An 11,851-nucleotide genomic window follows, 5' to 3' on the forward strand; every position below is an offset into this window, starting at 1 on the left:
AGAAACACCGTGGCAGGTGTCGATTTAAAAGTATGCACATTTCCTATCTTATTTGTAAATGAAATTAATCTCCTATCCTTCTTCTATCATTTCAGGTTTATCCATTGTTATTTGAATGCAAGAAAAATATAGCTGATTTTCCAAGTAAAAACCGCCAAATAAGGTTTACACGTAGTTATGTAATGATACGTAATCAGAGGGTGGGGATTCCTCCGATCTATATGTCTCTGCATCAGCTAAATAATTTTTTTATTCCCAGTGAATAGGAGTTAAAACTCCCACCCGGGTGACACTACTCCAATAACAGACCATGCAAAATACCCAAAAGTATTTAAAATATTGCAAAGTAACGTTGCAACCTTGCAAACAATAATAAAATCAGAGAAGGACTTCAACTGTAAGCGACACGAGCATACGCAAAACAATATGATGTTTGTTATTATTAATTAATTAATTTATTATTTGGATAAAAGCGTCTGCTAAATGACTTAATGTAAATGTATTAAAATGTTATATAGCCTAGCCCATGTTTTTATAAAAACAATAAAATAATTTACGGTTTAGGCAATAACGTTGACAACAACATATATCTTCAACATACATTGTTTATGACCAAAACTGTAAGTTGTTCAGTGGACTTTTAAAATTTGCTTTGCTTGAGAAAAGAAATATACATTTATTTATTTTTTTTTTTTTTTTAGTTGAGGTGGTTTTGCATCAAACACAATGTAATTTTCGGCAATCGAGATCTGACAGCAGCAGCACATTTTTCCACTTGGGTGAGCGCTTCGCGAACAGTTTACCTCGTGCATTAAATCTGCCGCAGACCAGCAAATCACTGAGAACGCGTTATAATCCTGACGAGTCATAGCAACAGAGCGGAGACGAGAAAGCTGCGGAGAATCTGCTCGCCCGGAAGCAACCATAACTGACGTAGATTTACAGAAAATTACTGCTGTTTGGCAAAAAAATTATTTTACGTACTTATTCCTAACTCTTTAAGATTTAAGTTACATTTCAAATGACAAGGGATCAATTTATAATCATGTTTATATGAATTATCCCGTGAATTTATTCTCTCAAATGGCCTGGGTATGCGGAGCATTCGCAGTTTATATGGAGGGAACGCCACTGCTATATATTATATAGATTTGATATATTATGGCTATGCAAACATGACTTTTTCGTTTTCTAAGAGAGCAACTTGATGTTTGTATGTAATGATGATTATGCAGTTAATCGTAAATGTATTTGGATACTGCTGTTTACATGCTATTTTGGTCTGATCTATTTGATTAGCATGCAATAATGGCCAGCCATGATCTGCTGTAGTGCTGGGCAGGAGGATGACAGAAAGGAAACCATGGAGAAATACCTTTCCAAATATGTCCCATTCTTCACTCTTCTGGCTCTGTCAGGACTCTTATTCCTGCTGTGGAATATCACCTCATTGGAAGTGAGTAAAAGCAAAGTCCCTTTCAAGGAAAGATTGTTCACTCGGCGGCCATATTTGCAACGCCTCCGGGCAGCTATTTCGAACATCCAAGACCATGTCCTATCTAAATGAATGGGGGAATCCTGAAATCTCCAAAACTGCTTGCCGAACTCACAATTAAATTACATACTTCAAATCAGCAACAAAATCTGCCATTTTAGACCAGCCAATGTGCATGTACAGTCATAAGCGCGAGTCTCAGGTTTCTATGGGTACTGGAGCTTCTAATGGCAGCTGCAGTGACGCAATGACTTTACAGATTAGCGATTGGCTGTTTTATTCAGAAGGCCATTCTTAAGTAATAGGAGTGAACCGTCTTTGTATATCTATAGTCTTTGGTAAAAGTCAGAGGATTGTGTCACAGCATCTTCACAGTGATAAACAGGAAAATAACAAGTTCTGGAAACTCATTTGGGTGCACGAAAAATCAAATTTTAATTGTGATCACAATTTCTGCTTTCTCAATTTATTAAGCAAAATCATCAAGCCCGCTGGTTATTTATACTGAAAAACTGTTTCATTTTCATTTTACATTTGCGTCATCTTGCAATGGTAGCAAGTCTACACAAGCTTTCATGGTTGCGGTTGCCAGATGACAAGTGTTTAAATCCCCCAATCAGAGCTTTTCTCTTAAATGGAAACATTTTCTAATAAAAAAAAGTATCATCTTGTGTTTTGGATTGTTATAAAGTACAGCCGTGGCCAGCCATAATCCTCTGATGTATTGTTCTAGTTCGTGAACAATAAATCGGTAATCCATCTTATTTGCAATGTGGAAATAGTTAATATTTTCATTATTTGTGCAAGTCTTACTTTTAATTTATATGGTAGCTGACTACTAAGAGGAAGATAATACTACAGTTAAAGGGGTCCTATTATGCTTTTTCACTTTTTCAACTTTAGTTAATCTGTGATGTTGCTGTTTAAGCATAAAAAATATCTGCAAAGTTACAAAGCTCAAAGTCCACTTCAAAAGGAGATATTTTATTTAACAGAAATCACTTTTCAAAAACTACAATGAACGACTCGTTTGGACTACAACGCATATTTTCCGGGATTTGTGATATCACAAATACTGACGAATGGGACGAGACCTGGTTGAGCTGCACTAGAGAAGGCAACGAGTGTTATCTTATCACTATGTTGGAGACACACTAGCTTTCCCAAGGCAGACAAACTTAATGGTTACAATCATTTGGGTTTAAATCACGCTTAAATTGATTTGATTTTGACGCAATATTTACACTGAAGCTCGCAGGTGGCTATGGTAAGGGGCATGACAGTTCCCTAATGCTATAACCATTTTAAATTATAACCATTTTAAATGCTACAAGTAGGGTTGGGAACAGAGAACGGGTTCTTATTCAGAACCGGTTCCGTTTTTTTTTAAAGAACCGGAACCGTGAGCAATTTATAAGTTTTGATTCCGAAAAAACGGTTCTGGTGCGACGAGTGACCAAGTGCTGTGAGCAGCCTTGCACCGGTGTTTCCCGTAAAAGATGTCACAAACCAAAGAACAGAAACGCCACCCTGCCTCTTTAATTACTGAGCACATTGCTTCCCATGACGCGCACTCCACAGACGCGCCGCATCTTTAACTGCTGAACACATCGTTTTCCACGAGTGTACGCGCACTCGCGTCTTTTGGCACTTTTCCACTGCATGGTACGGCTCGGTACGGTTCACTTTTTGGGGGTTTTCCACTGGGTACAGTACCTAGTACCTGGTACTTTTTTTAGTACCACCTCGGTTGAGGTTCCAAGTGAGCTTTGTAACTTTACAGTTGAACCACTGATGTCACACGGACTACTTTGTCGATCATCTTGGTACTTTTCTGGACCTTGAACGTGGTAGTTACCTTGCTGTCTATGGGAGGATCAGAGAGCCCTCAGATTTCATCAAAAATATCTTAAATTGTGTTCCGAAGATGAACGAAGGTCTTACGGGTTTGGAACAACACGAAGGGTGAGTAATTAATGACAGAAATTTCATTTTTGGGTGAACTAACCCTTTAAATCTTCCGTGTTTTGTCTTCTGTAGAGCTGGAACTGTCAGACAGTATCTACCTTCTATCAGCTTCAGAACAGCATCCAATCAATCTTGAAGACCTCTGAATTTTTTCTACCGGTGGAGTTTAACTACTCCTTCTGTGCCCACCTCGGCCAGGAGCCCACTGCAGATGAAGCCAGGGAGGAGAGCTATCTTCTCAAATCCATTGCCTGGCCAGAGCCATCGGTCCTAGGACTGCCATTGCGTCAAAGTAGTGATCCTGCACAGAGCTATTATACAATCCAAGACCCTGGAGATCTGCAGGTGGGTGGGCAGCTGGTGGTGAAGGTACAGATGCACAACTTTTTGGGTCAGCCCAAAAAATACGGAGGAGACTTCCTAGTTGCGCGACTTCACACGCCAGAACTGGCTGCAGGTGTGGCTGGCCAGGTACACGACCACAACAAAGGAAACTACACTGTATTTTTCCCACTGTTTTGGGCAGGTGTTGCCCAGGTGGAACTGACAATGATTCACTCCAGCGAAGCTGTGATGGTCCTCAGGCGATTGAGAGAGGAACAATCGGACAGAGTGTTCTTCAAGAGCCTCTTCCGCTCAGGGTACTTTTCTGAGACCACTTTGTGTAACATGTGTCTGCCGCACAAACAGCAGCCGCTTTGCAACTACACAGATCCCCAGACCGGAGAACCTTGGTTCTGTTATAAGCCCAAGATGTTGGACTGTGATACACGGATTAACCACTCAAAAGGAGGGTATAAGAAACACCTTCTCACTGTTTATGAGTCACAGTTCTTCCAAAGGTGAGTGAGAAGTTAAAAGTGGTTGAGAGATACTGTTTATTTTTATTGGCCAATGCCGAAATCTACTGTGCACAGAATGCAGATACATTATAAATACTTAAGTTTAATGATGAACATACATCTCTTTTCTACTTCTTGAATGACATTTAATTTTATTTTTTTTCTAGTGGAGTAAATATAAAAATTCCAATACATTCTGCAGGGGTGGACAATGTGACTGTTCAACCTGCTAAAGGTATTGTGGTACATGTAATATTATATTTACACTGCCATTCAAAAGTTTGGGGTTGGTAAGATTTTGGGGTCGGTAAGAAGGAAATTTCTTAGGCTCACCTAAGCTGCTTTTATTTGATCCAAAACACAGTTCAGTCAAGACCACTCTGGAAATAAAACATACAAATTGTATTATTGTTGATTCATAACAGTTGTCTTTGTATATTGTGGGTTTTGCGTTGCAATAAATTATATTATAATAAATTATTATAGTCTGCGATTGACCTCCCAAGGTACCATCAGCATGAAATTAATACAACAACTGGCTGTCCACATGATACAAAATAAGTTAGCTATTAATTGAAAATTATTTATGAGGATGACAATTAATAGAGACAATGACTATTATGCATCTTTTCATGCTGAGGACAATTGAGGGACTCATGCACAACTATTACAAAAGGTGAACACATTTACTGATGCTCAAGAAGGCAACACAAAGGATTTTTCTGAAGAACAGCAGGCAGTTGAACTGCTAAGGGCCAACGAGGTAATCATGAACAACTATCACAAAACAGCAAAACAGTTGTGGGTCATCCAGGAAATGACACACAGTCATGAACTGCATTTTTATTTTATTTTATAATGTTCTCTGTGGTTCACTTGTTAGTGTGATTTTACATTAAAAAAACATCATAATTTAGAAGTAATAGGCTATTTTCTATCCTGTTTTTGAGCCTCTGCAGAACGGTAGGTTTTATAGGTTTTATAGGCAGGGCGCATTCAAGTAAGCATCGCAAGTAAATGCCCACTGCTATGATTATGACAGTTTCGCTTATTAAAATAATAGATGGACGCTGCTGTGATGTACTCTGAAAACATCATGGGTCATTTGGGTTAAAAACGTATAAATACTCAGTATATATCAAATGGTCTGGAACAGACAATGCAATAGTGGTAAAAGCATGTTTACATACTCACACTTACGTGTTGCGACATTACTGTTGGATCCACTCTAGTCAGACTGCATCATTATTTAGTTTTTAGTCTCTCTGAAAAGCCTGTATCACACTTGTCTTGTTTAAAAATTAATTGCAAAGTAAAGCAAACAAACAGTGTTTCACTGACGCAATCTGGAGTTCTTTGCTAATTTTACCCCATGCTTACACCCGACGTGAGCGGTGCAACGCGACTATAGACAACAGAACCCATTATAATCGCCGACCTTCTGACCTGAAAGAGAAATTGATTCGCGACATGATGCAACAGCGCTTGTGTCCGATCTAGATATGTAAGGATCACAAGGAAGGCAATTCAAAGACTGTTTCACAACTTACACTACACAGTGTCTTATAATCTTGTAATGTCATCTTGATGGTTCTGTTGATGGAGTAATCCTGTGTTTGTGTCTCTCTAGTATTTCCTCTCCTACTACAAGCGCGTATCAGTGGGCGGGGCTAAAGAGGCAGTGATCATCTCCTGCGGAGGCGGTGTTTAGCCACACTATTACGTCATAAAGTGGCACATTCCAAAACGAGTCATTTTCTGAGCTTGGTTTCAATAAAAGCTTTTTTTTAAACTGAGAAAGTTTTGAGTTTTGAAACTTACAGGATATTTTTATAGTACATTGACCTCTTATATGTCAAAAGATCAAGAGAAATTAGATTTCTCAGTTCATGGCCCCTTTAAGTTTCAAGGGTATGTAAACTTTTGAACGGGGTCTTTTTTATAAATTCAATTATTATTTTGTATGTGGAGTATATATAAACATCTGTTATGTGAAATAGCTTATTCAGACAGTACTAAATAAAAAATAACATGCAATTTTCATGATCTCTTGTATTTTGTTAAAATTATTAACATTTTGCATGTAAAAAGGGGTATGTAAACTTATGAGCAAAACTGTGTATCCGGATCAGATGGGAATTTAATTATAACTAAACTATTTTAGTATATTTTTAAATGTAATTTAATCCTGTAATGGCGAAGCTGAATTTGGTGTTCAAGAAACATTTCTTATTATTACCAGTGTTGAAAACAGTTGTGCTGCTTAATATTTTTGTGGAAACCATGATATCCTTTTGTAACAATTTAAATGTGTTTACTCGTTATTGTTATTCAATTTAATTTAATGCTGAATAAAAGTGTTATTTTGTTTTATTGTAAAATCTTACTGACCCGAAACTTTTGAAAGGCATATCATTTTAAATATATATTAACAGGTTTAAGTTCTAAGTTCTCATCAGCATTTTTTCTTCTAAAATGGTGAGCTGTCTAGTTTGGAATTAAACAACAATTTTTTATTTTATTTTCTTTCCTCTTTCCTTCCAGTACGAACCAAAGGGATGCACCTTGAATTCACTCCTTCGGGGTACTACTACCAGGGATCATGGAGGCCATTGAGTGGTGTCGTCATGCGTCAGTTTAATAGCTCTTCAGTCATAACACCGTGTCTTCAAGGGAAAATGGTGTACATGTATGGAGACTCCACTGTGCGACAGTGGTACGAGTATCTCATTGCCCATGTTCCAGGTCAGTAATATTTTTGGAACTCTTTTTAAAGGTGCTGTATTGATTTTTAGTCATTTTTTGTTGGCTTTGACCACATCTCCAAAAGTTTTCAGCCAACCCAATGTCAAAAAAGCATAGCATGAAAAAATTCACGTGTGGAAAGCTTTTCTGATTGGTTGTCAGGGATGCAAACTGCAGCATCTTTTGGCAGAAAAAACATCTATGTTTTAGATAAAAAAACAGGTTATCTGTGTAGATTTGGTAATTTTTGTGAGGAGTGACGGGGAATGACAGACAATTCAGGCCTTTTGAGTTGTCAAAATAGCAAAACAGAAGCGCTCTCAGCTTCAGTGCTTAAAGCACAGCATTGTGTTCTTTCAAACATGAGCACATGATTCAGTGTTTTCAGTGGCTCAGAGCAACTCGTACTAAATGACGCTCCACACAATCTCAGGTGCTGTGAATTTGAGTTGCTTATAATGTATGTAATGTATGTAAAAATGCAACTTACAATAGCCATCTTCCTGAATTTGTAATCAGAATCCTTTATAAATCTGTTGTCAACAAAAGAGAAGCTTTATAACCTCCCTGTGTTTTTAAAATGTTTGTATGCAAAGAAATTAAGACAGACATGAATGTTAGTAATGTAATTTTACTGTTGTTCTGTAAAATAAAATTATTATTATTATTAATACCGCTTTTTTATTTGACAGTACAATAGTATTTTCACTATAGTAAGTAATATGTAAGGGATAATGCATGGCTAGCTGTGCATTAAACCATTTTAATGCAAGACGTGGAAGCAAAGACCCACCCGACACACTCTGCGGAGTGCATTAAAATAATTTAATGCACAGGTAGCCATGCATTATCCCGCTTATACCATGGCCATTTGCCAGAATTGTCAAGTTATAACTCATAATGATGTGTGCAGCACAATATTTGACCGTAAGGGTAAAAATGGTGGTTATTTTTGTCATTTACGGCTCGTTAGCGCTAGCATTCTGCCCGCTTCGAATCAGATACAGAGAGGAAATAGAGCAGTAGGATTTGAATGAATTCTAACATTTACTTTAATTATCGAGAGAGAGAGAGAGGTGATAGTTGCATGTGTGAATTACTTGCGTCTACACATCTCTCTCTACAAACAAAACAATGAAGCTGTGAGTTTAGTTATTCAAAAACAGCTATTTTACCTCCTTGTTGCTGATGAATATAAGGTAGCGATCCAGTATTTAAGCTATTTTATTAATAAAAGTCGCAGGGCAGCTTTGGCAACAAGTTTCTGTGCTCCTCAATGTTTTTCTGTGTGCGCAGTGCGATCTCTTATCTCTCGCTCTCTGTGTGTGTGTATGCGAGTGATGTGTGTGCATGGCCGGACTTACCATTGGGCTTGAATGGGCTGCAGCCCAGGGGCCCCGCCTTAACCCGTTTACATTTGTTCAGTTATGTGCCAGTCAGAAATTATTAGTCGCATTTCAACTGCGCACACGGGCCAGCCGGGGCTAACAGCTTCCAACTACGACATTCGAAGCCATAATCAAACAGCATAAACTCGAATTTATGATTTTCTTCACATAGAAAAAGGACACGCGTATTAAATCATGTCTGCGCTGCGCCGAATCGAGTTTTGAGCGCTCTCTCCCGTCCAAAGACTATAGAATACCCTATCTTACAGGGACTTTGTCCCGTCTCACTACCTCCACACAAAGTGGAGCAGAAATTTCATCAAGACGATTTAAAAAAATAAAAATAGCCATGTACAGGGTTCATACGGTCATGAAAAACCCAGAAATCTTTGGAAAAGTCGTGGAAATTTATTTTACAGCTCTCTATATAATAGAATATATGTTTAATCACGTCATGAATCTCGGTACGGGATTGCGCATTTTGGTTTTACTCATTTTCGCAGGTTTCGCACGTTTGGAAAATTCCCGCAAACATTTATTTAATATACAATGTAGGTTAGATGAGTAAAAAAAATTTCACACAGAATATCAGATTAAGTCAGTCATTTGAAAACAGCGTGTGTGGTTCTGGTTCAGCTGTACCGCGTCTTCTGGCTCTCGCTCTCTCAAAATTGCCTCACATCAGCGCATCTCATGAGTTAAAAAAATTCACACAGAATATCAGATTAAGTCAATCATTTGAAAACAGCGTGTGTGGTTCAGCTGTACCGCGTCTTCTTGCTCTCACTTTCAAAATTGCTTCACATCTGCGCATCTCGTCTGCACTAAGATAGCTGCTGCACACTGCCAGACAAGACTTTCGCTCAGCTGACAGGACTGTCACTTGCCTAATCGGGTCAGTGTTGCATCATCACAAAAGTTTATCATTTGCACGTCTTTTTAAACCATTCGGTACTTGCGCTATCCAAACTACTTTTCTGGGCGCTCACGGTCACATCCAAAGTGCGCGCACATGAAGCCAAACATCTCCAGAAAAAGTTATTGTTTTCATTGTTTCTGACTCAAGTAACCTTGCATTTTAATAAATAATGTTACATAAAGACAATTAAATGGTCAGTAATAAATGAACAAGTTACTAGCAATAGCATATTTCTACATTAAAATGTTGTATTTAAACTTAAAATAATTTATAATAATATATATTAAATAATATCTATGGATTTTGTTTATAGTGATTTCATTTGATTGTTAATAGCCAACATGTTTATTTATTCAGATTGAATTGATTAAATTTAAGAGTCTGACATAAAAGGACACAGATATGACAAATTTTCATAATAATACATCTCTTTGGTTTTTTCTGCTCAGTGTTATTTCAGGGTTTTAGATCATATCCTGTTTATTGTATTATAGTGACTATTTAATATTACATCTAAAAAGTCCTGCCCTGTGTGTGTGCATCAATGAAATTAATGCATTCTTTATTTTTTATATTTGAATAAAATGAAAATATAATAATTATTATTATTTAAATGTTTTATAAAAATTATTATTTATTATAGTATAGTCATATTGAATAGGTTCCATAAAAAGTTCAATGTGAATGTGGCCCGAGACTACTGAAGTAGAGATATTTGTAGTCTAGGGTGAGTTTTTCCATATATCTGCATGCCAAATAACTATTTTAAACACTCAATTCCTGAGTGAGCATATATCTATTGTCTTTTCCTGATTCTCATCTACATCTCACCCTCTGTTTTATCTCACAATATTATAGAGTTAAAGGAATTCAACTTTCATAGCCCGAAGAATGTTGGCCCGTACATGGCAGGGGACAGCAACCACAACATACTGTTGAGATACCGTTGCCACGGGCCACCGATCCGCTTCACGTCTGTGTCCTCGGCTGAGATGCACTATATCTCAAATGAGCTGGATGGCTTACGAGGGGGCTTGGACACGGTGGTTGTAATTAGCATCTGGTCGCATTTCAGCACTTTCCCAGTACAAGTATACATGCGGCGCCTGCGCCACATCCGCAGGGCAGTGATCCGACTGCTGAAGCGAGAACCGGCGACTTTGGTGCTGATCCGCACAGCCAACCTCCAGAAACTGGACCCAGAGTCCAGCTTGTTCAACAGCGACTGGTTCTCCCAACAGCTTGATGCAGTGCTCCGAGCCATGTTTAAGGGTCTGAACGTCCACCTGGTGGACGCCTGGGAGATGACACTCGCCCACCATCACCCTCATCAGCTACACCCTCCACCTGACATTATATCAAACATGGTTAACTTCATTCTTTCGCACATCTGCCCAGTGAGGAGATAGAAAAGACGGGGTTAAACATCTCAAGCAGTATTTGTGGGCAATCTTGAGGAACTGGTGAGACTTGACGTTAATCATCCATACCTTTGCCTTTGGGATCAGCTTTTTTGCTATCTTTTCAGCTATTATTTGCTATCTGCTTGGGCTTGCAAAGGCTTATAATGATTTTGCTGGCAATATTAAAATTAAAAAGCACCATAAAACAGCAAACAGTTAATGTAGCCCTTTATACCTTAATGGCAATATCCTGAGTTTTTTTTTATTTTATTTTTTTAGCTAAAACACGTTTAACATTTTCCTAAAGAGAATAGATAATTCCCCTATAAAACGTTTATAATGATAGAGCACTTATCATTATTGATTTTACATTGGACTCTGGCAGACCACTTCATCTTAAATGATTTCAGTAAGGTGCTTTTTTTGAAGCTCAGCGGCAACAAATGGATGAGGTTTTGTTAGTTATAAAATTATTCTCAAATCAATTCAGCATATTAACGTGGTCAACAGGCAAAAACTAATCAAACTTAATTGCTTGTACTCCAGTCAGGGATTTGAATAGGGATAGTTCACCCAAAAATGAAAATCCTGACATCATTTACTCACCCTCACTTTGTTCCAAACCTGTATGACTGACTTTATTCTGCAGAGACATTTTTAAATAATCTACTTATGTGTTCCACAGGAGAAAGTCAGTCATACAGGGTAGGAATGACATGAGGGTGAGTTAAAGGAGTCATGATGCGATTTGAATTTTTCCTTTCTCTTTTGAGTGTTACAAGCTCTTGGTGCATAAAGAAGATCTGTAAAGTTGCAAAGACTAAAGTCTCAAATCCAAAGAGATATTCTTTATAAAAGTTAAGAGTCAGCCAAGCCTACCTAAAACGGTTCGTTCTTACACACCCCCACATATCTACGTCACTATCTGGGAAGATTTGCATAACTCCGCCCAAATGTTCACGCAAAGAAAGGCGGCGTAACTTTTATTCTCGCTGTAGTATTGTTGCCGCCGCCGCCGCCGCCATGTCGTGAAGGCACTGTGTGATTCGTTGTGAAAGCGAAACTACTTTGTTTGGCCTTCCAAAAGAGGA

At 38.1% G+C, this 11,851-nt stretch overlaps 1 protein-coding gene across 1 annotated transcript in view; it reads left to right on the top strand.

The window, feature by feature from the left end:
• The window catches only part of LOC107695470 (NXPE family member 3-like), a 32,085-nt gene extending 20,718 nt beyond the window's left edge, over nucleotides 1–11,367 (top strand). Inside the window, exons 2-6 of the mRNA XM_016495390.1 lie at nucleotides 1,300–1,456; nucleotides 3,536–4,305; nucleotides 4,473–4,540; nucleotides 6,850–7,050; nucleotides 10,216–11,367. Of these exons, the coding sequence (XP_016350876.1) occupies nucleotides 1,319–1,456; nucleotides 3,536–4,305; nucleotides 4,473–4,540; nucleotides 6,850–7,050; nucleotides 10,216–10,766 (1,728 nt within the window). The 5' untranslated portion in view covers nucleotides 1,300–1,318 and the 3' untranslated portion in view covers nucleotides 10,767–11,367. The remainder of the gene's footprint in view (nucleotides 1–1,299; nucleotides 1,457–3,535; nucleotides 4,306–4,472; nucleotides 4,541–6,849; nucleotides 7,051–10,215) is intronic.
• Nucleotides 11,368–11,851: the final 484 nt, after the last annotated feature.

The sequence above is a fragment of the Sinocyclocheilus anshuiensis genome, unplaced genomic scaffold, assembly GCF_001515605.1.
Source record: "Sinocyclocheilus anshuiensis isolate Anshui unplaced genomic scaffold, SAMN03320099.WGS_v1.1 scaffold562, whole genome shotgun sequence".
Classification (NCBI taxonomy): Eukaryota; Metazoa; Chordata; class Actinopteri; order Cypriniformes; family Cyprinidae; genus Sinocyclocheilus; species Sinocyclocheilus anshuiensis.